Source organism: Phyllopteryx taeniolatus, chromosome 19, assembly GCF_024500385.1.
Source record: "Phyllopteryx taeniolatus isolate TA_2022b chromosome 19, UOR_Ptae_1.2, whole genome shotgun sequence".
Lineage (NCBI taxonomy): Eukaryota > Metazoa > Chordata > Actinopteri > Syngnathiformes > Syngnathidae > Phyllopteryx > Phyllopteryx taeniolatus.
The window spans coordinates 15,192,599-15,216,422 of record NC_084520.1 but is presented as its reverse complement, the minus strand read 5'-3'; the positions used below and the strand labels follow the sequence as shown (position 1 = coordinate 15,216,422).

Below are 23,824 nucleotides of genomic sequence, written 5' to 3'. Positions count from 1 at the left end.
TCCTGTACTGTACTCAATGAGCTCATATAAAACTAAAGGATAGCAGAAAAAAAACATATCCGCCTGTAATTATTGTCATATTTTCAGTCTAAATGTGTTGCTCTACTATTTGCTTTCAAATATCCGTTGCTTAAAGGCCACATAGATGCTATTCATTAGCCTGTCTATGGCGTTTCCCATTATGTGCAGCAGCAAAGCGATGTGGACTCAAATAACTCCCTGAACCCACAAAGTCTTTTCGACCCCTGACCTCGATTTTAATAACCCACTGATGGTTCAAATTGTGGTGTATTTTGAGAATCAATTTTACAATCGATGGGGACGGGGGGGGGGGGGGGGGGGGGGGGGGGGGGGGGGGGAATGAGCTCAACAAATGAATAAAAGAGATAATTTCTTCTTTGAGATATCCACTTATCCACATGCTGGTCTTGATTAACTGGCTGAGCTCCAACAATTCCGCTCGGTGTCGTCAGATAAATAAATCTGTTGCATAAGCGACGTAATCCGCAAGGCTGCGCGACCCCCGCTCACAGCACGCTTGTACAGCTGAGAGGTCGTTCCAGGTCTCAGGTGCGGTGGGCAAAAGATGATTGGGAATTCATTCATTCATTGGGATTCTGCATTCAAGGGCAGTGTGCAAAAAACAACACATTTTTGGAAACATGGCTGAGTAGAATGATAGTTTGCGAGATGAATATTATATTTCATACATTACTATCTACTGAATATCTACTGAATTCAGTTGTTCCAGTTACTATGATTACTGGCTATATTAGCTTTTTTTTTTTTAAACTACATTCTTCTTCTTTTCCTTTGGGCTTGCAATCCGCGATTGCCTAAAAGCGAATATGTGGGGGTTCACTGCATATTCTTCATCCTCTGCAAAATTCGACTCATATATTGCTGCAGCGTACGGAGCATTTGTGACATCTCCTTTGTGCATACTAATATGTCCGTATTATACATGTGCATTTTAAATTTATTTCATTTTGTTTTTTACATTTTTAAATTTCTAATCTAATCCCTGTGCTGAGCCAAGTGCAACAAACCTGTGTTCGGTATACACTTGTGCACACCCGAATGACAAGTCTATACTGCGCCCTGGTGGCCGAGGCACGCACATGCAACAGGAGCTAGGATGCACAAACTGTTTAATTGCTTACATTCAATTGCAACATGTTATTACTGGATGTATTTATTTAGTACAATACTGTTTAGAGCTATTTTTTATTGTTAAAAGACGAGTTACAAAAAAAAAATATTTGTTGGTGTTTTTGGGTGGGCTGGAACAGACTAATGGCATTTGCATTCATTTCAATGACGAAAGATGATTCTCTGGAGCGTCTCGAGTGACAAACGTGGTCACGGAACAATGAAACCCTCAAGTCAAGGCACCACTGTATTTCCATAGATGACCTCACGGGGGCAGTGTTGCTGTTGCCAAAGCCCAGGCCCCAACTTCCCCAAGCGACGAAGAAGAACACTTCCGTTTTCCTTTCCTCTCCCTACCCGCTGCTCCGCTCCTCCGCCATCACCGAATACCGAACAAAAACCAATGTCGAGCAAAATGGGGAGAGCGCGAGCGGCGGAAGAAAGCCACTAAATCGAGTTGACAGCGCCCAGCGGAGCATGGAGCGCCCCCGCGGGGATTTATGACACCCTCCCCACAATGCGGACCTCCCTTTCGGCTCCTCGTCTCACTTAGAATTGCCAACTAGCGCCGCCGCCGCTAATTAGGGTGCGATTGTGAGAGATCGCGGCCGCTCTTCTCGTCGTCGCCTGCAGTATTCTTCCGTCCAATATTCACCGGCAGCGTCGGGATGGCGACGAGTTTGAGGAACGGCGTCGACGGGCAGAATGCAGTTCGCTCGCGCTGAGTAGACGGCGGCAGCGGCGCTGGGGGAGAAAAAAGGGGGAGTGAGAGCTACATTTTTTCCAGCCAGGCCGGATAGCTAGCTTTGGCTAGCTACAGTGGATCCCAAAAGCCACGGTAAGACACGATAGCTATCATTTACCCAAACATTCATTTACCCAAACATTTTTGTACTCGTTTTAAAATTTGACAGCAATGAAAATACCCGAAACGTCATTCTTTCACCATTCTTTTTCATTCTGTCAAATGAAAATACTTACAAATGCCAATTTCTTGTATAAGTGCTACAAAGTTTGTGTTTCTGGTTATATTTGACCTTGTCCACTTGAAGTTGATGTTAAAGAAAATGTGGTAAGATAATAGTGGAAAACTTAAAACTGTGGAAGTGTGCATGCCATAAATGTTTTATAACGAGAAAGGTGTCAAAGAGGGAGTGTGAAACACTTGAACTGTCTTGTGTTGCTGCCACATTTGCACAAGTTGTCAAAGATGAAGGCAAAACCCACGCTCTGTTGATGCCAAGAAGTTGCTTGACAGACAATCCAAGTTTTGTGTCAAAGTCTGCTTGAGTGTGTAAATGCTAAAAGTCAGCAATTTGAGCACATAAAAAAATGTACTTAGGGATAATTTGTATGTTATTCCACTTGTGAATTAATGACGCTATTGATCTTCCTTTTTTCATCATTAAAACTGTATACCTACTTTTCCAACCCCCTGAATGTAAATTCTTTATTAAGAAGTAAGACAAAGGAAAACACTTTCAACGTCAGTCATGTGCAATATTTTGTGTGCAACGAAAACATGGTGCAATATATTTTTGCGTAACACAATATGGTCATGTAAACTTAATGCCTCCTCCGGTCTTCCTGTGTTGAGTTTGCATGGGCTATATATTTAAAAAAATTGCATTTACATAATTGATACCACCCAGTTTAGATTGCCACTGGTAGAGAGATACATTAACTCCTTGATTTCTGAGTTAAAATCATTGTGACCAACACTCGAAACTTGTGTCTCCAGTTATCTTTCCCCATTAAAACGAATATTGCACAAAAAATGCTAAAATGCTTTTTAATAAGAAAAATGCCACTCTGAAGTATCATACTTTATGAAAACCTGCTTTAACACAATTTAATTGAACGTAAAGACTCGTGTGCTTCTGGTGTGCGCGCCTTGGCCACCAGGGGCCAATATAACACACATAGGGATCTACACGAAAGAGATGGGCACAGCTGCTCAGTATGCTGCAGTAATATATTAGTCGTTTTTTTTTTTTTGCAGAGGATAAAGAATATATGCCTGTGAGTTCCACTATCTGTAGCTGAAAGGGTTATAAAATGGCGACACGGGTGCTATTCGTCAGCCCGTCTATGGTGTTTTGCATTGTGTGCTAGCATTGAGCTAGTGGACTTCCTAAGGCAAAGTTGTGTTGCTGACCTTAATAAGGAAAAGTATAAAAGATAGATTGATCCTATTGTGGTGCTTGCTATGATGAGTGTGTTTTTGTATGAGCTGCCCAGTGTGTTTGCAGCATTTATCCGGAACGACAGCTTTTCCCCGCTACAATCGGGCTGAGTGCTCTCTTTCGGCTCGGTCGCAAAATTGAAACGTCTCGTTTTAAAGAGAACGACCAGCTTCCTCATTGACGGCACCCGCACGGCAAGGTCAAAAGCTTTCCTGTCTGATGTCAGTTCATTTCACGTCGTTAGGTGATCATTCGTAATATACAAGTATGTTATCTTAATTCGACATGTACCATGTACTTAATTTCCACTCTGGACTTTGGTCAAAATCCAATTGCTTCCTGCCAGGGCTATTACATTTTATTGTGTATCTTATAATAGTAATTTAGAGAGGTATAAATCGAACAATACAATTGTTGTTGTGGTTTGCAGTGGTGTAAAACTGTACTGCGTCATAATGGGAGCTGTTTGGCATGTTTGTAGCATGGAATCATTTGGTGCTGTTACGCAGTCAAACTTTCCTGAAATAACTGTAACAAATCCATTTGGATAATAACATAAAAATGTGTGGACAGTCACTAATAAATATCATATTACAACATTTTGCAACGACACTATTATTTTATGTCATCTGTATCATAAAAGTTGGCACAATAGCAACATCTGTTTCATGTGATCCAGTCACCATGATTCTTTACTTTGTTGACACGTTTTTAAAAAATATATTTTTTTAAATTGTCGTACAAGTGATAGGCTGTTACGAATGACTTTTTAATGTGTATCTTTAAATGCAAATAGAGCTGAGCGATATATATGGAATCAGCATATAACTACCATTTTCTTGACCGGCAATTGGTAAAATCAGGACTGCTTATAAATACATTGCTATTTTGTATTGTTTTAAATAGCTTTAATTATTAGCTATTTAATAATAGCTAATGGTTCAAAGAAACATTCTTTCTGTGAAGTAACATGTACTGTATGATTTTACTAAACCATTAAATACAAATACAGGAAGCCTGTTCGATATTACATAACAAAAGTGCATTGTGTATCAAATTAAATGGGACTCTGTTAACTGATACTTGAATACATTACAGTTATCCGTTTCACAGTCAACCGCTTTTCATGTTATGTTGTGTATGTTCTCATGCACTCCTTGTAATCCAGCGCCTCCTGGTGTGGCCCATTGCTCAGATAACCGTTTTCATGTTTCCTGTCATTTTATTTTATTTCTTTTACGCAGGCGAACCCCTGAACGTATGTATGATGTCTGAAAGATCCTAGATTTGACAGACTACATTTCCTGAACGTATTGTTTCCCTGAATGCTACAAAAGCGTGACGGGGCTTACCACTTGTGTCCCTCCAGGCGCTGGTCATGCCTTTGAGTGTGCGGGCCGGGAGCCTGAAGGACCCGGAGGTGGCCGAGCTCTTCTGCAGGGAGGATCCCGAGAAGCTCTTCACGGACCTGAGGGAGATCGGACATGGGAGCTTCGGCGCGGTCTACTTTGTGAGTTGTTTTTCTGTGTTGTTTTTTTTCTCTAATTTTAACAGCCAGATAAACACATGTATACATGTAACCATAATTGAAAAAAAATAAACACTTGTCACCAGACAGGAAGGTTGAAAAGAAGGGTAAGCCGTATCCATGCAATCAGTTTTTAAAAAGTGAGCATGAATAGGATTCAGTCACCAGGTAAAAATAAAAGGCAACGGAATGGAACAAAAGCACAGTGATCATTTTGGGCAATTGAGAGAACACCACAAGTGTTAAATGAAAGCTGAGAAGTGACAATGACAAAGGAGCGAGTCAACAGCATCGAGTAGTGGGTGAAAATCTGATTTAAATTAAGCCGATTCCTTTTCCAGGGTCTGATGTAATGATGGCGAAACGTTTAGTCATCGCAGTGGTGTCACATGTGCCGCTCTGGTGCTCGCTTGGAATTGTTGGATGTAGAAGTTGAGTTAGGGTGTTGAATGCAAAACCTTAGATTATGTCATCATCCGTTTGGTCATTAGGCCCACGACATCCGCACCAATGAGGTGGTGGCCATCAAGAAGATGTCCTACAGCGGCAAGCAGTCCAATGAGGTAAGCGTCGCGGTCATCAGTAACTTCAAAATGTCCGCCTTGCTGGCTCATCCGCATCGCGGTTGTGATTTCAGAAATGGCAGGATATCATCAAGGAAGTGAAGTTCCTCCAGAAACTGCGGCACCCCAACACGGTCGAGTACCATGGCTGCTACCTGAGGGAGCACACGGCATGGGTGAGCGCCCGTTTGGCTGCAAATTATCAGTGCAAATCGTCATTCAAAAGTGCAGATGGAAAATCTCTGTTGCAGTCAAGTGTGAAAAGTTGTTAATGGTGCTCTTCAGGAGCCAAAAATGGCATCGTGCACTCACACACTGATTGTGTCTCTCTGGCAGCTGGTGATGGAGTACTGCTTGGGCTCAGCTTCTGACCTGTTGGAAGGTAAGAAGGAAACAGCTGTCGTGTCACAAGTGTGACGCTAAAGGTTACAAGTCACTAACTTGGTTTAACCTTTTGTCATATTTGTACTCAAAAGCTTGATATCCTTTGACATCTCTTCACTTAGTCCACAAGAAGCCCCTCCAGGAAGTGGAAATAGCTGCTATTACCCATGGTGCACTGCAGGGACTGGTCTATCTTCACTCGCACAACATGATTCATAGGTATGCTGCATTATCTGTACACATTTCAGTGTGACAACACTTTGTGTGTGTGTGTGTTTTGTTGTCATCAAACCCTGTTTGATGACTGTTATGCTGATCTGTCATTTTTTTCCTAACTGTCCCTCACAGGGATGTGAAAGCAGGAAACATCTTGCTCACGGAGCCTGGTCAGGTCAAGCTGGGTGACTTTGGTTCTGCCTCCATCGTCGCCCCGGCCAACTCTTTTGTGGGAACACCTTACTGGTAGGGCGTCATAGATGGTGGATGGCCTCTTGTGACCAATGAAGCACGTGATCATAATGTGACAATGAATGTCTGTCGGCAAAGCAGCAAGTGGTCAAATGTTTTTTGTTTGTTCCCCCCCCCCCTCTCTCCACGAAGGATGGCACCCGAGGTAATTCTGGCCATGGACGAGGGTCAATACGATGGAAAGGTGGATGTGTGGTCACTTGGCATTACGTGCATAGAGCTGGGTAAGAGACGGTCACACATTGGTCGAAAAGTGCAGGCAACCTCGATTGTCTTTTTTTTATTTTTATTTTTTACTTTCCCCTTTGTGTGTCATTGCGTTGTGCTTTGTCCCCATCTAGCGGAAAGGAAGCCTCCTCTGTTCAACATGAATGCTATGAGTGCCTTATACCACATCGCACAGAATGAGAGCCCCGTGTTGCAGTCGAATCACTGGTGAGTGACGGGAGAGCCACCTGATTGGTGGCTTTCGATTTTTGATTTGAATGTCAGTATCGGAAACGCTTGCAACAACGTTTTTATAATTTCTGCTCATTGCAAAAAGAAAGAGAGGCCATGACAACCCAGTATTCCATTTTGAAGCATGTCGGGATAAATGATTGTCTCCTTCAAATAGCAACCTTGTCTTTTAGGTCCGATTATTTCCGCAATTTTGTGGACTCGTGCTTGCAGAAGATTGCGCAGGACAGACCTACCTCTGATGTGCTGCTCAAGGTGCATGTCCACGCAAAAGCTCATTCAGCTACCACGTTGTGTTCTGTTCCAACCTCTCCGTTTGCTTTAACCCCTCCAGCACCATTTCCTATGCAGAGAGCGTCCCATGACCAGCGTGATGGACCTCATTGCCCGCACCAAGGATGCTGTCCGTGAGCTCGACAACCTGCAGTACAGGAAGATGAAGAAAATCCTTTTCCACGAGGCCCACAATGGGCCTGCGCCAGAAGGGGCTGACGAGGAAGAGGTAACCGGGGGGCATGCGACAGTTCGAGGTGTCTGAGTCAACGAAATAAATGGGGGGGTCTTCCATTGTAGCTCAGTGCTGCCTGGCATTTTGGGGCACATCGTGATACTACACTGAAGGCATGTAACTCTCATTTTGGACTTGCCTGTATACTGTAAAAAGCCTTTAAAAAAACCAAAAAACTATTGCTTAAAAAAATCTTCAATATAGCGGGAGCGTGATTGATAAAACGCGATACAGTGGAGGTTCACTGTATAACAGTTTGCTACTTTCAAAAGAGGAACCATAGCATCCGCAATTGAGAACTACATTTTTTTGGTCCATCCTGTCTTTGTAGCAAACGGCGTCAATGTAGATGATGCACTTCAGACCACTTCCCTACCATACGAAAGGCTTTGTTGCCATTGATTTTCAAACCGGTCGGCTCTTCCTCAAAAGGAAATGATGGAATTCCGGGAATATTGGGGTGCACTTCTCGCAGATGTTTTTCATACATTTTAGGCTGGATTTACACTGCAGTTCCAAGTGCCCAATTTCGATATCAGTTTTTGCTTTTTACATGTATATAACAAGTGATTCATATCTGATTGAGATTATGGATGTTCTGTTCTCACCTTAAATACCATCTGCATATTAATATCAATATTTATCACCCTTAACCCGTCACTCATTCTGTAATGTAATCCATGGGCTCCTTGAATTTCCCTCAGGATTATTAATAAATGATTTCTCTGTCTACATCACAGAAGTAAACAATAATACAAATATTGCATTGAGTTTGGGTTCTTCCCTCTGACTTTTGAACAAAAAAGTCGTCAGTTTTCCTTCATCAACACTTATTGACTGCATCGTTTCAGGACGTGGAGCAGTACATGCTGCGCACGGGCACCGTCAACAGCATGGAAAGCTCCCACTCGCTGCCGTCCATGTCCATCAGCGCCAGCTCCCAAAGCAGCTCCGTCAACAGCCTGGCGGACGGCTCGGACGACAGCGGCGAGATGGCCATGATGCAGGAGGGCGAGCACACAGTCACCTCCAACAGCTCCGTCCTGCACAAGCCCCTGGTCAGCCCGAGCCGTGATTATCCTCTGCGTGCAGAATTTCAATCACTTTCTATGGAAGCGGAACTTGACTTGTCAATCGCCGTCATCCTCTGTAGAGTCACGATAACATCTACGATGACCCCTACCAGCCTGAAGTGGACTTGCAACGAGATGCTTCATCCGCTGGTGGAGGTGGAGCAGGAGGAGGGGGCGGCGGCGGCGGAGGAGGAGGGAGGCGCCGTCGAGGCCGTGACCATTTCGCCACCATCAGGACCGCCTCGCTCGTCACTCGCCAGATCCAAGAACATGAGCAGGGATCGGCCCTGAGGGAGCAGATGTCTGGGTAAAGCGGCCATATGTAAATACAGCACTTGGGCTCCGATGGCGAAGTTGAACGAAAACCTGAAAGTCCAAAGAAAGGAATCAGAATATAACTCTCTACCTGGCTTGGAGTTTCTGGTCTTTTCTCTAACTATTACGTTTGGTCCGTGCAGGTACAAGCGTATGCGCCGGCAGCACCAGAAACAGTTGATGGGTCTTGAGAACAAGCTGAAGGCGGAGATGGACGAGCACCAGCTGAGACTGGACAAGGAATTGGAGAACCAGAGGAACAGCTTCTCGATGGAGGGTGAAAAGTTGTGCAAGAAGCACTCGGCTATCATGGAAAAGGAGGTGAGCTGGGGGCCAAGTAATAAACGAGAGCTATTATTATTTGCTTGTTTTATATTCTTTGCCTGGTAAATCTGAGTTATTATGTCTGTGCAGGAATGCTCAGACTAAACACTAGAGCAGAAGTGATTTAAATTGTTTTTTTTTGTTTTTTTTTCTCCTCAGACCAAGGCGGTCCTGACTGAGGAAAAGAAGTTCCAGCAACATATACTCGGCCAGCAAAAGAAGGAGTTGACAACTCTGCTGGACTCTCAGAAACGACAGTATCGACAACGCAAGGAGCAACTCAAAGAGGTGCAGTCCATGTCTTAGCATCTTGTACCGCATCAAACCTTTTGGGCTCTATCTGCCGGCACACGTTTTTGTAATTTGCTTTCTGCCACTATGATGTAAGCTGGTGCCTATTATTTACAAACCCCAAAAGGCTATGCGGTTACGAAAGCTTCACATTTTTCTCTTCATGCTTCTGTCACTGAAGGAGCTGAACGAGAACCAGTCTACGCCTAAGAGGGAGAAGCAGGAGTGGCTGGTGCACCAGAAGGAGTGTCTGCAGCAGCTCCAGGCCGAGGAGGAGTCGGGCCTGCTGAGGAGGCAGAGGCAGTATTATGAGCTCCACAGTCGCCAGTACAAGAGGAAGATGCTGCTGGCGCGCCACAACCTGGAGCAGGATCTGCTCCGAGAGGTAACCTGGAGTGAGCTTGAAGTGGACTTGTATCGTAAATAGACTTCGAGCCATGTGTTTTTTCAGGACTGATAACGATTATTGGCAGTCAAGGAGGCCGATAATCGATATTTGGAGCCGATATTTATATCGATTTCTTATCAGCCGTTGGATTCATTTTTTTTAAATGCCAATGCCGATAAGCATCAAAATGACGAATATAGGCGCCGATTACAATAATCAGTAAAAAGAAAGAAAGGCTAATGTAACGTAATGTATTCATTCGACATTTGATAATCGACCTCAAAGACCTTGAAACATTTGAAAAATGAGCCCTGGTCCGTAATTTCTTTTGTCGTTCTCCACTAGGACCTGAACAAGAAGCAGACGCTGAAGGACCTGGAGTGCGCCATGCTGCTGCGCCACCACGAGTCCACGCAGGAGCTGGAGTTCCGCCAGCTGAGTCTGGTGCAGCGCACCCGGGCCGAGCTGATCCGCACCCAGCACCAGACGGAGCTCACCAACCAGATGGAGTACAACAAGCGGCGCGAGCAGGAGCTGCGTCAAAAGCACGCCGTGGAGGTCCGACAGCAGCCAAAGAGCCTGAAAGTGAGTGACGACCGGAGCCAGACTACAGAGGGCCTGAGCGAGGGCTCGGTAGAAAATCTAGCGACGAGAGAGAAGGATGACCGAGGCACCGAATATGTACATGGTGATGACATGAAGTCAAACAGCAGAGAGGCTTGGGAGGTAGAAGGAGTTCAGACGGAGAACTTGAGTGGCGGCTGCGATGGTTTGAGCTCTGTGCAGTTGGAAAACCTAGACGACACCAAAGAGATGAACGGCGCAGAAATGAGAGATCAGGATAACCGGGCCGCCAAATGCGTACACGATGATGATGTCATGAAGCCAAACACAAGAGGAGGTTGGGACGAGGTCAGGGAGCTAGAGCGGGTTCAGTGGGAAACCGGTGGGGAATTTAGAGAGGAGGATGAACGTTCTAGCAGGGGCGAGGATGAGCAGGGGGACAAGTATGTACTTGATGATGACACAAAGTCAAACAGGAAAGAGGGCTGGAAAAACGAGGACAGCGGTGCAGAATTTCGAGAGGGGGGGGAAGTTTCGAGCGCGTATGAGCAATATGTAGATGATGAACATGACACGAAGCTAAAGAGGAGAGAGTCTGATGAGCGAGAAGGCTGGGAAGAAGTGAGGGAGGTGGAAGGCGTTCGATGGGAAGACGAGGAGGAGGAAGAGGAGGAGGGCCGAGGCGTGGCCGACGGCTGCCCTTCCGAGCTCATCTCCTTGCAGTCCCCAGAAAAGAGGCGCGTCCGCGAGCACGAGCCGGACGACTTGTCCGAGTTTTACTTCCCCGACGTGCCCGAGGAGCTTGAGACCGTCCCCAGAGCGCCTCCCCCGCCGCCGTCCCCGCTCCCGTGGCTCTTCTCGCACTCTGCATGCCTCCTCCTGTCGCTGTGGGCCGCCGCCCGGCCCTCCAACCTCTCGCTGCTCCTCCTGTGCGTCTTCCTTTTGTCTCTGCGCCGCTCGCCTCCGCCGCCCTCGCTCGGCTCACTCCTCCTTTCCGCCGAACTGGCCCTGCTGGCTCATTTCTTCTCGTACCTCCTCCTGCGCTCCTGCCTCGCGCTCTCCTTCTCGTCGTATCTGTCGCTCAGCCTGTGGGCCAGCGGCCTCTTAGCTTTGGGGCTGTCCCTCAGCCTGGGGACGTACTACGTCCCCATGATTTTAGTGTCCGCTTCCTTCCTTAGCTCGCCGTCTCTCTTCCTGTCGCTGTACCTGCTGGTGGTGCTGGTGGTGCGGCCGGCCCGCCGCTTTCTACGCCGCGCGCCGCGCAAAGTCAACCGGCTGTGCATGCGCGTCCTTTTCCGCCTTCCGCGGCCGCTCTTCGCCGTGTGCCAGTCGCTTCTGGGCGGCGTGGCCGAGCGGAGCCTCTACGAGATGTTCCCCAAAGCGGGGCGCAACTGGGGGGTGCGCTGCTCCAAAATCCCCGTCCCCCTCAAAAGTCTCCCTTTAAATCAGCAAGCTCGTAGCGGGCGCCCTTCCGGTCTGGCGCGGGCCGTCCTGTGGGTGAGGCAATTCATCCGGCGCCCCCTAGGCGTGCTCGCCGACCTGGCGAACTCGCTCGTGCTGAATCTGGCTGGGAAGCTGGTCCGAAAGCTTCCTTTGGGCGTTCATCTCTGTTTGAGGCGGGCGGGGCTTTTGAAGAAGAAACGGCCCAGTCGGCTGCCCCGACTTCTCCCCCGTGAGGTGAGGGAGGCCAGGCTGAGGGAGAGGGTGAGGCGGGAGAGGGAACGGCGGCGTAGGGAGGAGAGGGAGAGGGTGCTCCGTGACGACACCCGGTGGGAGTGCGCCCTGAGGAGAACGTCGTCGGGAAGGTTTGTCAGGGCGAAGGTTCGGCCGTGGCGATGAGAAGCAGAAGGAAAGAAAAGTGGGCGTAGTCAGATGCGTGCCTGTGTGTGACATACAGATATCCTTCCTTCCAGTTTCAATTGACAATTATAAGTTCAAAAGTGACTTGTTTGTTTTTTTTAATCCAGCACAAAATATGAAAAAAATACTTGTTTTTCCATACATATTGAAAAGGGGATAAGGTCCCTGCCATTAATTTACTTAACGTGCTAAAACCAGTGGATACCCCTGTAATATCATTTCAAATTCATCTTCCAACATTGCCTTTAAAAATAAATATTGAGCAGATGATTTGATTACAGCAGCCAAAAAAAATTTGAATAAGATCTGACTTCTGCTAACAACCCAGGCTAAATTTAGCTCCTCCCTGACATACTTCCATGACCCCAATTACTATTTTCCTATTACCCAGGGCCTCGCCGCCATCTTGTGGCATTGTCGTGTTATAAAAACACACCGAACACCACGAGTAGGTGAATTATTCTGTGAATTACAAAAAAATAAAAACACCCAAAAAACTATTTTAGCCTCAGATCCAAACTTTGAACTGTAAAACAGTTCCTCAGGACTGAATTTGATTAATATGTAATTGGTCATGATCTAGTTTTAGTAACGACCATAAGTAAAGCTACGTTAGCTTGTTAGCCGCCACAATCACTCCAAACGACGGCACGATCCAAATGTTCCATCAACCAGATTATATTATTTGTATCGGCTTGATGCATTACACCTGGGGGAAATTTAAAAAAAAAAAAAAAAAAACTGCTCCATGTTTAGACTTTTCTTTGCCGATTGAAAAACGGAAAGAAGGAATGGTAGCCGGGTTGTTATGTTCCAATATGTGCCCCTCCCAGCCTCTCCCTCATTGGCTGCCGCGTTGTGGGCTCCATCGCACACACTTACTTTACCAAACCCCAATCAAGCTTTTGACATTTCATTATTTTGCTTTTTGTAAAAGTTCCTCACATTCATGTTTTGCTCTTAATTTGTAAGACAATTTAAAGTTTTTTTTTTTTTTTTTTTACCATGTCTGTGCAATTTTTCTTGTTTAGTGTTGAGCAAATATGACGGTGTTAAGCGCGGACAACCGACGTGTCCTATCTTTGCCCTAATCGCCAAATTTTCGCTTCCTGGGTCAGTAACAATGTGCAATAAATATCACAGTCCAATCTAGTGTGCAACATAAATATCCAGATATCGGATACTATTTGAGTCCAAATTCAATTTTTATTGCTGTTCATGCGATATTTTTTTCACTTTTTACCATGTAAACATTTAGATACATTTTTATTAATAGTCACATGAAGCCGTTGAGTGCCTTTGAATAAATATTTGCACAAATCCCTTATCATATTCTATGAAGGTATTTAAATGAGTAGTGGAAAGAGTCAGTAACGTCTTTCAACTATAGTATTATTATTATTATTATTTAATTTTTTTTATGTGAAGCCATACGCGGAATCTTTTACATTGAAGATTGCATCCAAAGACTGAAAATGTGAAATTAGATGAAGTCTGAAGTGAAAGTGATTTAGTGTCATATTTGCAAAGAGTAATACCAAACGTCCAATAAGTTGGACCCCAAAAAAAAACAATACAGTGAAGCGTTGCTATTCGTGGGAGAAAGCGACTGAATCTCCTCAATGCACGTCAACAATTCCTTGGCATAAAGATGGCGCCAGATTGCGTTTTTCAGCAAATGACTGAGGTCCCCACCCCGAACATGCAAATTCCAAACAGCGAATATGTGGGGGTTCACTGTAATTTAAATGAAGGCTAAAAATGCATAATTTCGTGTCTACAGTGCAATAGGGTGCATTTCGAAAGAAGTTCAAATGTGATGCACGTTGGCGAGGACATCTCATTTGTGTGGGATGTAAAAGTTAAAGACAAAAAGCAAAACTCCCTCAGGGTAAAAGAGTTTCAGCTTTGTGGTTTTTTTTTTGTTGTTTTTTTAAATGACACATTTTGCATCATATTTAATTTGACTAACTTATTTGCCATTGATTTTCATTTGTGTTTGACGACAAGTTGTCCCCTGTTCCTCCGTGTATGTTTACATGTTTGTATTGTGTTGTGTTGACACATCACCTCGACTTTTATACCTAATTTAAGCAGTATTTCTTTACAGACCAGTACTGCGTTGTTTGGCAGCCTCTTGTTCTTTTTATTCACGTTTGGCTGTGTTGCTTATGAGCATTAAAAAAAGCCTTCATATTTTTCTTGACACCAAAATAAATTCAGCTATGTTGAACTCATTGTCTTGTTTGTTTTTATGATTTAAGTCTCCTTTGTTGTTGTTTATGTTCTTTCCCCCTAATTCAAACATTGTGTCATTGTGGTCTCTTTTGTTGTTGTGTCGAGGACGTTCATATATTTAACAAACCCAGACCTTTTTTAAATGGTTTTTGTAGTGACCATCTTTCTGTTTATTTTGTTTGTTTGTTTGTTTTTTGGGGGAGGGAGGGTGACAAAGATCCACCTATTCCAGAATTTGTTTGATTTAAAATAAAAAATAAAATCATATCCGTTGTTTAATATGGCCCACAAAGCATTTACATTATGTCCTTGTGGCATTGATTTAGCAGTTATTTCCAGAAATTACTAGATTAGGATTTATTTTAAATTAATTTTACCACATCAAATACCTTTGATTGGTGATTTTATTGTGAACAAAAATACATATTGAGCATTTTCAATAGTTTATTAAATATTTGGTGAATTCATAAAAGTTGAAAAAGCACAATTATGTATAAAACATTTTGATATTAAGTGGTAATTGTACAAAATAGTAAATGAAACAATTTTACAGGTTAACATTTAGATCAATTTTATGCGATAATTGCTTATTTTATTATAAATAGCAAAACGGGTTTTACATACTCTATACATTTAAGGAATTTGTTAATTTATTGAAAAATAAAATGCCAAAATATTTTTGTATTTCAATTGTTACTTGATCAAATTTTAAAATTTTGATCCCATCTGTCCATTTTGAAAATCAAATTTGGACCTTGTGCACAAGCGCTGATGATGATCATTTTACACCTCATTTGATATTATACACCAGAGTCTCGTGTATTAGTCCTAAATAAAATAATGTTTACTAGTCAATCAATTGTGGTAATGAGCGCTCATGAATATAATGAATATTATTAGGAATATCATGAATATAATTTAACCTAAACAGTGATCCCTATTCATAGCATTACTCGTAGACCTGGGATTTACATAGACCATAAAAAAAGTTTTTTTTAATAGTTTAGGCCAGTGGTTCTCAAACTATTTACACCATGTACCCTCTAAAAAAAATACATATAGTAGTTCTTCAAGTACCACCATCATGACCAACACATTATGCACTGTTAGTGCATTAACACTTAAATATAGGAAGATAAACTGTACTTTACTTGAAAGTTAAATACGACTGAACTGTGCTAAACAAATTTCCTGTGCTGGATTAAAATTAATCTTAAACCACTGTAACATTATGCACATTTAATTCAGTGATTATTTGTGTACACATACCACACTTTGAAAAACAGCCTTGAAATACCCATTGTACATGCGGAAAACACTTTTTTTAAAAACACATCCTAAATGTGTTATTATTATAATTTGTTGCAAAAAGAATTAGTCGTCATAAAATCCATAGAAAATAAGCCATTGATTATATAGTTGAAACCTTAAAATACCCTTCCCGCCCCCTGTAGTCACTGTACACATATTTCAACACACAAAAACTGCAAGCAGAAAATGTATAGAAATTATGTAAAAATTTGTAATTCAAATGTGTTGCTCGGGGAAAAAAAACAATTCTGTAAGGTTAAATGCAAATATACTAAAAAGTTAAACACAACTGGACTGTACTGGGGTAGTGATTCTTTGGAATACTACTAGAGGGAGCCCCCACATTCTGAAACTTATTAAAACACACTTTTTTAGGCATCTTTAACATATTTAAACACCCCCAAAATGATGTTTAACAGAAAAATGTGCGATCTAGCGTCCATCCACACTGATGCATGCTAGACCTCGATCTCTCCCTCTCTCCTCTTCCCTCTATGCCGCAGTCTAAAGAGCTGCAGATAAAGCGTCAGTTCCAGGACACGTGCAAGATCCAAACCCGCCAGTACAAGGCCCTGCGGAACCACCTTCTGGAGAACACGCCCAAGTCGGACCACAAGGCCGTGCTGAAGCGCCTGAAGGATGAGCAGACCCGCAAACTGGCCATCCTGGCCGAGCAGTACGACCACTCCATCAATGACATGCTGTCCACGCAGGCTGTGAGTAAGGCTAGCACAGAAAAAAAAAAAAAGCCGCTTCAAAATGTTTATTGCCACTCCCAGTTGAAGTTGACTAAACTAAATATAAAAACAAAGGCAATTAGAATTTGTGCATTCAAAACAAACACACAACTTGGCCTTAGTAATACCCCCACTAGCTTACGCTAACGCGTAAAATGTAAAATGCCATAGACGGGCTAACGAAACTGGCAGTTTTAAGACTTTAAGCAATGGATAATTGAACACAAACAGTGGTGGCACATATGTAGAGAGATAATATCGCAATACTCAAAGGCATATATTCTTCATCCTCTGTGAAAAGTAATTTATATCACTGCAGCTTCCTGCGGACTTTTGACCGGCTACGTTTATCAGTACGTCTGCACAATAATGCCACCATGTGGCCAAGGCACACACCAGAAGGAGCAGCACAATGTCCACTGAAATGAACCAAAAAAATGTGCCAAATGTGTCTACTTGCTTGCTTACTGTATGTTTTTATAAAGTTCCAAGATTATGGAGTGCTATTTTCTTGATGTATTCAAATACAGATTATTATTATGGAGTGCGATTTTCTTTTTTTTTTTACTCATCAAATTACATATTACACTTTTATTTTGGGGGGGAGGGCTGTAACGGATTAATGGCATTTGCATTCATTTCAATGGGCAAAGATGATCTGAGATACAAGTTACGAGCATGGACACAGATACAGTAAATCTCGCATCTCAAGGCATCTCTTTTTGTCTTCCCCGTAGCTGCGACTGGACGAGACGCAGGAAGCCGAATACAAGGTGCTGCGCATGCAACTGCAGCAGGAGCTGGAGCTGCTCAACGCCTACCAGAGCAAGATCAAGATCCACACGGACACGCAGCACGAGAGGGAGGTCAAGGACCTGGAGCAGAGGGTCTCCATCCGCCGCGCGCTGCTGGAGCAGAGGGTCAGAACCGTCATTTCTATCCACACTTCACCACGACGTCACTCGTGCTTCCCGGTGGCCGCGGCACCGATGGCGCCACTAGTAAACAAACCTTTATACGTCTGTCGACTAAGAGCGACTGTCTAAGAAGTGATATAAAACCCCGCCTCTTCCCTCACTCTGCGGGAGCCGTGCGGCATTTTGTTGCCTCAAGATTGAAGGTCCGGATGTTGTTTTAGACAATAACGAGTGAAAATAGTGAGGTTAGACGCATTTGAGAATTGTTAAAAATGGATCGCTGTAATGCTTCAGTGCAGAAGGGAGCCGTGAAGGGCAGTTTGCCCGCAGACTCATTAAACTGCTTCGTCCGCTCATCTCTTTTTTCTTATTGATTACATCACTCATGGGTCTGAGCTCTTTGAAAAAGATTTTGGGAAGTTGATGTCACCGCAGCCGTTTGCTTTTGTGTAGCATTAAAGGCTTTTTGTCTGGTCGGGGTGGGGGGGCGGGGTCAACGTCTGCACAGACTTTGATATGGATGGGTGACGATGTGTTCAGACGGCATAGTAAATATGCGATATATTTTTTTTAATGGTCCCGGGCGATAATCGGCCAATCAACTGTAACTTAGGACCTGCGCATATGTGACTTGTGGCGACTCGTGCCACATCATCACGCTGTCCTCTCGTCGCCCCCCCCCACCAGATCGAGGAGGAGATGCTGTCGCTCCAGAACGAGCGTTCCGAGCGCATCCGCGCTCTCCTGGAGCGTCAGGCCGGCGAGATCGAGTCCTTCGACTCCGAGAGTTTACGTCTGGGTTTCACCGGCATATCCCTCACGGGCCTCCCGGGCGACGCCTACTCCAAGCAGGGTTACCCCAACGCGCCGCCTCCTGCTCCCCGCTCCACCAGCCACTGGAGCCACGGGGTGCACCCCCAGAGCGCACCCCCGCCGCAACCCTCGCGACGCAGCCACAACAGCGGCGGAGGAGGGGGAGAAAGAGTGGAGCGAAGGGGTGACTCCTCGTCCTCACACTTGGCTATGGCGCTGGCGATGGCGAGGGACGGGGGGAGGGAGGCGCACCACTCGTCCCACTCCTCCTCTTCGTCGTCCTCTTCCTCGTCTTCCTCCCACCACCAGCGCCACCACCTGCCCCAGCACTACCACCACCAGAGCACGCCGCAGTTGTACCGAGAACGAGAGCGGGATAGGGACCGGGAACGCGGGAAGGAGAGGGACTGGCCCGGAGTGCGAGGACCCGGCGGAGATCTGGTCCACCCTCTGCCCTTGCCCTTCTCCCATCACCTGCCCTCGCGCTCCTCCTCTCAGTCCCTCGCCATGCTACCTCCGCCGCCGCCGGCCCCTCCGTCCGTCTCCGGCCCGTCGTCGTCCTCGTCTTCCTCCTCGTCCTCGCAGGGGGGCGTCTACGGGGGCATTCGCGCCGCCCCCAGCCTGTTGGCTCTGAGAAACAGCCCCCAGCCTCTGAGGAGGACGGCGTCCGGCGGGGGGCCCGGGGCGGCCGTCGGCCCCGACGCCGTCCTGAGCCGGAGCACCTCGGTCACCTCGCACATCTCCAACGGCTCGCACCTCTCCTACTCCTAGGCCGAGGGTTCTCAAATCTTTTGGGTCCAGGGACACCTTAGGAGGGAGAATTTTTTCCGAGCGCCATTTAAACGTAAGTACTGTTGTGGAAAAAAATGACACGTTCGATATAGAGAATACAGTGCTATACACAGCTCTGGGAAAAATTAAGAGGCCAAAAATTCAATTGGACCTTTTTGGGTATTTTTACCATTTTTCATTTATTGCAAATAAATTCTCTGAATGAGTGATTCTCAAAGTGGGACACGGATACCCTCTAGTGGCACCTAAAAGAATCACTGCCTAAGTACAATTCACTTGTATTTAACTTTTGATTTTGATACATTTACATTTAATATTTAAGAACTGTTGGTTTTTATAGATTCATGTATAGTTTTCATTTAAGTATTACGTGCAATACATTTTAATTGAATCATTCAAGTACTGTGTGTGTGTGTGTGTGTGTTCCCATATTTAAGCGCATTGCTAATCTTCAAACTGTATAATGTTGCAGTGTTACAAATACTAATTAATGGCACAATCATAGAAAGTGATCATTTTGCTACGGTCTTGTAATTTTTAACAGAGCTGTATATACCGAAACTCCACGAGTAATTGATGCCCACCCCAAAAAGTTTGTAATTTCCAATAGATACCACAAGATGGCAGCAAAGCACTTTTTTTTTTCCTATTGGACAAGGCTATGGCCTGACTAAATGAAGCGCCTCCACTCACTTCAACCAATTTCCTGGGCTCAAGATGGTGCCAAAGCAATATTTTTGTATTAGACATGGCTTTGGCATGAGTACAAAAACAGCAAATAGGTGAGTTTTTCTTAATTCTCTAAAAGAATTGGACTGTTTTCTCAAATAAAATGTCTCATTCTGTAAAAGTAGTACTTTACTCCCACACCGTATTCAAGCAGGGATGTCAGATTTATGTGATAAAACGGTGGGACCTTGACTTTTCTTGCTTTGACTTGAGAGCAAAATTTGAGATACAAGTGCTAGATGGTGGCCGCGAGTTCAACTTGACGAACTTCACAACAAACTGCATTTTAGCGAAGGGTGCACAATTACAGAATTACACCATGTGTATTCCAAACAACCACATAGCAGACATATATTCTTTATCCTCTGTGAAAACGACTAATATTACTGCAACTTACTGAGTCGGTTGTGAAACTCTTCTTCGTTTGTGCCTGTGTCTATTATACTACCCCCTGGTGGCCAAGGTGCGTATCAGGAGACGCGCAATGTGGCACTGGAACGGAATAATGTCATTTCCATTCATTTCAATGGGGAAAAATGTTCAATGATGAGGGTAGTTATGGAATGAATTAAACTCGCAAGTCAAGGCACCACTGTATGTCGCAATCATATCAGGCGCTTTTAATCGACCCAAAGTAAGGTAGGGAGGTTTAATTGTTTGTTTTTGTGCCGATCTACGACATGATCATTTATTATTATTCATTATTTTGCGGCTCCCCCGGGGTTCCCGGACCCCGGTTTGAGAATCACCGTCCTCGCCCGATTTAGGACCGTAGCTATCGCAGGCTGCGTCTCAATGCCAATGTCAACTTGCTTGGACATCCGTGGACAGGCGAGGCAAGCCGCCCCCCCCCCCCCCCCCCCCCCCCTTACTGAGCTGCGTCCCGTTTCCTTTATCCGCTCAGGGTGGGAGAGAGGAGAGAGGAATGTAACACCACCACGACAAACAAAATAGTGTTCAACGTGTTTTTATACTTTCTAGGAGACTTTTTCTCTCTCTCTCTCTCTCTCTCTCTCTCTCTCTCTCTCTCTCTCTCTCTCTTCCCTATAAGAGCTGCAGATTCGGCAGCTGTGTCTTCTTCAATGATGTTCTAAGCTGGAATGGAGAAACAGAGAAGACAGCGGAGAAGGAAAAGAGCCACTTGGTTATTGTTTCGGTGTACGCACTGTACTTGTATCTAGTGTCCAGATATATAAGCACTGCTAATCCAACCTCTGGGAAAGAAGAAAACAAAAGAGGAATCACTTAAAAAAAAAACAACAAAACAAAAAAAAACTCTTATTTAATGTTTTGTTCATTTTTTGTATTAAATGTAGGGAGTGGGGGAAAAAAATGATGTTGCTTGGAGCGTCACCAATGCCTTTAAGGGTTTCTTAAAGGGATGTCATGTCATCAAAATGTGCATTTGATGACCACAATTGAATGTTTGTAAAGAGGAGACACCAGTGTAAGGATGTGTACAAAGAAGGAAAACGATATTAATAATTCAGGCATCCATGACATATTGAGTATCTTAACGTGTAGGTGTCTAAAGGCGTCACTTCAATGCATGAGCTCGTTGTGCAAAGACATTCGTAAGCATCACCAAACATATTTGAAATGTAACGTACCCGTCTCACCGCGCCACATTTTTGTATCTTTATTGTACATATTTATGTGGAATATTATAAGCGAAACACCGGTTTTATAGAGTTAGGCAGATGCCGACCAGTAATTTTTGATATACAGTGCTGTATTCAAATGAGTGTTGAATTCAAGATTTTAGAGCCAACGACTCCAAATGCATTTTCTAGAGTTGTCAATATGAGTATAGGCAATCCTGATTGTAGCTGTCCTTGTATCATGTTCTCACTATTTCAACCCTGCGGTTGCAAAGCTGTAAAAACGAGAAAGACAAAAAAAAATACTGTCAGGTGCAGTTTGTGTTTGAGGTATTAATGATTATTAATAAGGGATTATTGATAATTGTTAATGATTTATGTATGTGCGTTGAACAGTGAAGTCTAGTTATGATGACACTTTTTTTTTTTTAAAAGACAATAATCAAAAGACACTACAGCAACCTGTTGTGGAATTATATATATATATATATACATTTTCTATTTTGTTTTAGCGATCATTCGGACAGACGCGAGGCCATCGGCATTTGGTAGCCGAACATCGTAAACCTCCGCCTGAAGCCTTAGAACAACCTGAAGATTTCTCACTTTCGCTTTGTATCACTTGTGTTGATGCTAAGTTCCGCTACGGCCGTCCCAATAGACTTGACCTGGCTTTTTTTGCGCGAATGCCTACTCCTAAGAGTTCTGTGTCGTCATCATGTTTTGAGAGACTTGCCGTGGGTAGCGGTAAATTGTACTCGGAGCGGCGCGGAGAGGCCATAAAGCAGACTCAAGCCGGCGCTGAACTGCAGTCAGGCACAGAAAAACTTAGCGACGCTCAAAAACCGACAAACCTAAGCTGTCAAACGACGTTTGCGTCATGTCTGTCCAAATGAAACCTGACAGAAAATAGAACAAATGATACATACATACACTACTCCCAAAACGTCAAGAGGATATTGGGTTTTTGGGTGAAATTTCAATTTGCAGGCCAACTCAATCAGCTGTTTGATCCATGAAAATTTCCAAGGACGTCCATGTCTATGCCTTTCTGTGACTCTTCCAGTCGCTCTGGAAATTCTAAGCTGAGTTGACACTTGATCAACTGTGTCGTCGTCTCGGTCTCGATTCTAATTGAAACAGGAAATACTGTGTATTGGTAGACTCACGTTCGGTTGACCTGTAAAGCTTCTCGTGCATTTTAGGTTCGCCCTTAAATTTCACCCCAAATCGGAATATTCCTAACTTTTTGGGAGTCGTGTATATACAGTATAGAAATATATATAAAGCAATGGCGACTCACGGGAACTCTGACCTCCTCCTCCGATTTTGTACAATTGGCCACTAGAATGTAAAGGTTGTTCATTTATTTATTTTTGAGTGTTTTTATTTCAATTCAGGACTACACACAGAAAGCACAGGGAGAGAAGGACACTGAAAAGACGGACATGCGGACAGGAGAGGGCCAGGCCGGGGCCTCGACTGAGCTGCTGGCTCGGTCGGTGCAACCGCTCGCTTCTGAGCCGGCGGCGGTGATCGGAGCAGCCTGTCGGCAGACGCTGCCGGGGCCCGAACGGCCCTCTCCCCGCCTCACATGACCTGTCCAAATCTCCTCCCCACAGGCCGAAAAGGACTAATCTCAATTGGAAGGGGAAAATATAATCACCGTTGTTTGTTTTAACTCAGAAACACCAGCTCAAGACAATTCCTTGCGTGAAAGGTTTTGGTTGTAATCTCGGTGCATGCATGCGTAAAGACTTCTTATCTAAACAAGAGACTGGTAACCTGCTCGTTTGTGCGAGAGGAGAAAATGCGGCAGTGTCGGCGGACGACGACTTGTCAGTGTCGACTTTGCGGAGGCAGAATGAGGTCGTGAGATGTGCAGCTTCGGTTGTTTTGATTATTCCAATCAAGCATTCAGAGTTTAGGGAGGAAACGAACACATGTATTGGGAAGGAAATGGGGAGCTTTAAACAAAAGATAATAAACTGATATTAACACAATCCTTTTTGATTTTCTGCATTTTACTCAGATCTCTGGATGACTAACTACCTGCACTGGATGCAAATGACTGTCTAATTTGAGTTTGACATTTAATTTTCACACTTTATGGAATGTTATTTTATTGCTGTAACGCCAGGCTAACATTTTAATAGTATTTCCGTTTTGCACACTTGCACTCACACGTAGGAGAGCCGGCCACTGATGCACTTCTGTGCAGTTTATTTAACAGTAAAACGAGCAGTCAGACAGCATCTGCTGTCGACCACAGCTCTCACCCAGACTCTTCCGTGTCACCCGGCCTCTTAAAAGGCACATGCTTGTATAAATGCTACAAACCTTTTATGCGGGCATTCAGTTTTTTTGTTCAGATGTTTGCAGCAGACCCGAGCATATGTGCAGTTCAGCATTTGTTAAGTCATCCATTAGCGGATTTAGTCCAACATTTTTTTCTTTTTGTGGCAGAAGACCATCTACATACAGTATGCAAGCATTTGAAATCCTATGAGCCTCGCGTTTTGATGACAGAATTTCAGGTTGCAGTCATGTTTAATAAGCAAAGCAAGTTTACGCTTTTGTAAGTTTTGAGTTTATGGAGTTTGGGAGAGGTTAAACAGTTTAT

At 44.3% G+C, this 23,824-nt stretch overlaps 1 protein-coding gene across 6 annotated transcripts; it reads left to right on the top strand.

Moving 5' to 3' along the window:
- The first annotated feature begins 1,442 nt into the window (after positions 1-1,442).
- Positions 1,443-23,204, top strand: taok2b (TAO kinase 2b). 6 transcript variants are annotated; one of them, XR_009785781.1, is made up of 21 exons: positions 1,443-1,990; positions 4,708-4,848; positions 5,358-5,429; positions 5,504-5,605; positions 5,766-5,811; positions 5,936-6,032; positions 6,162-6,275; positions 6,414-6,505; positions 6,623-6,716; positions 6,914-6,995; positions 7,075-7,242; positions 8,100-8,306; positions 8,402-8,628; positions 8,780-8,957; positions 9,120-9,248; positions 9,433-9,636; positions 9,985-10,224; positions 16,116-16,328; positions 17,087-17,269; positions 17,954-18,923; positions 19,482-23,204. XR_009785781.1 is itself a non-coding variant. In XM_061757270.1 (20 exons), the coding sequence occupies exons 2-20, from the start codon at positions 4,717-4,719 to the stop codon at positions 18,848-18,850; spliced, it is 3,477 nt and encodes a 1,158-aa protein (XP_061613254.1). In that variant the 5' UTR covers positions 1,443-1,990; positions 4,708-4,716; the 3' UTR covers positions 18,851-23,204. The 6 variants fall into 6 exon arrangements, 2 of the variants coding, with proteins under 2 accessions (XP_061613254.1, XP_061613253.1); XR_009785784.1 differs by having other exon boundaries at positions 17,954-19,653; positions 20,660-23,204; XR_009785783.1 differs by having other exon boundaries at positions 17,954-19,653; positions 20,654-23,204.
- The last annotated feature ends 620 nt before the right edge of the window (positions 23,205-23,824 follow it).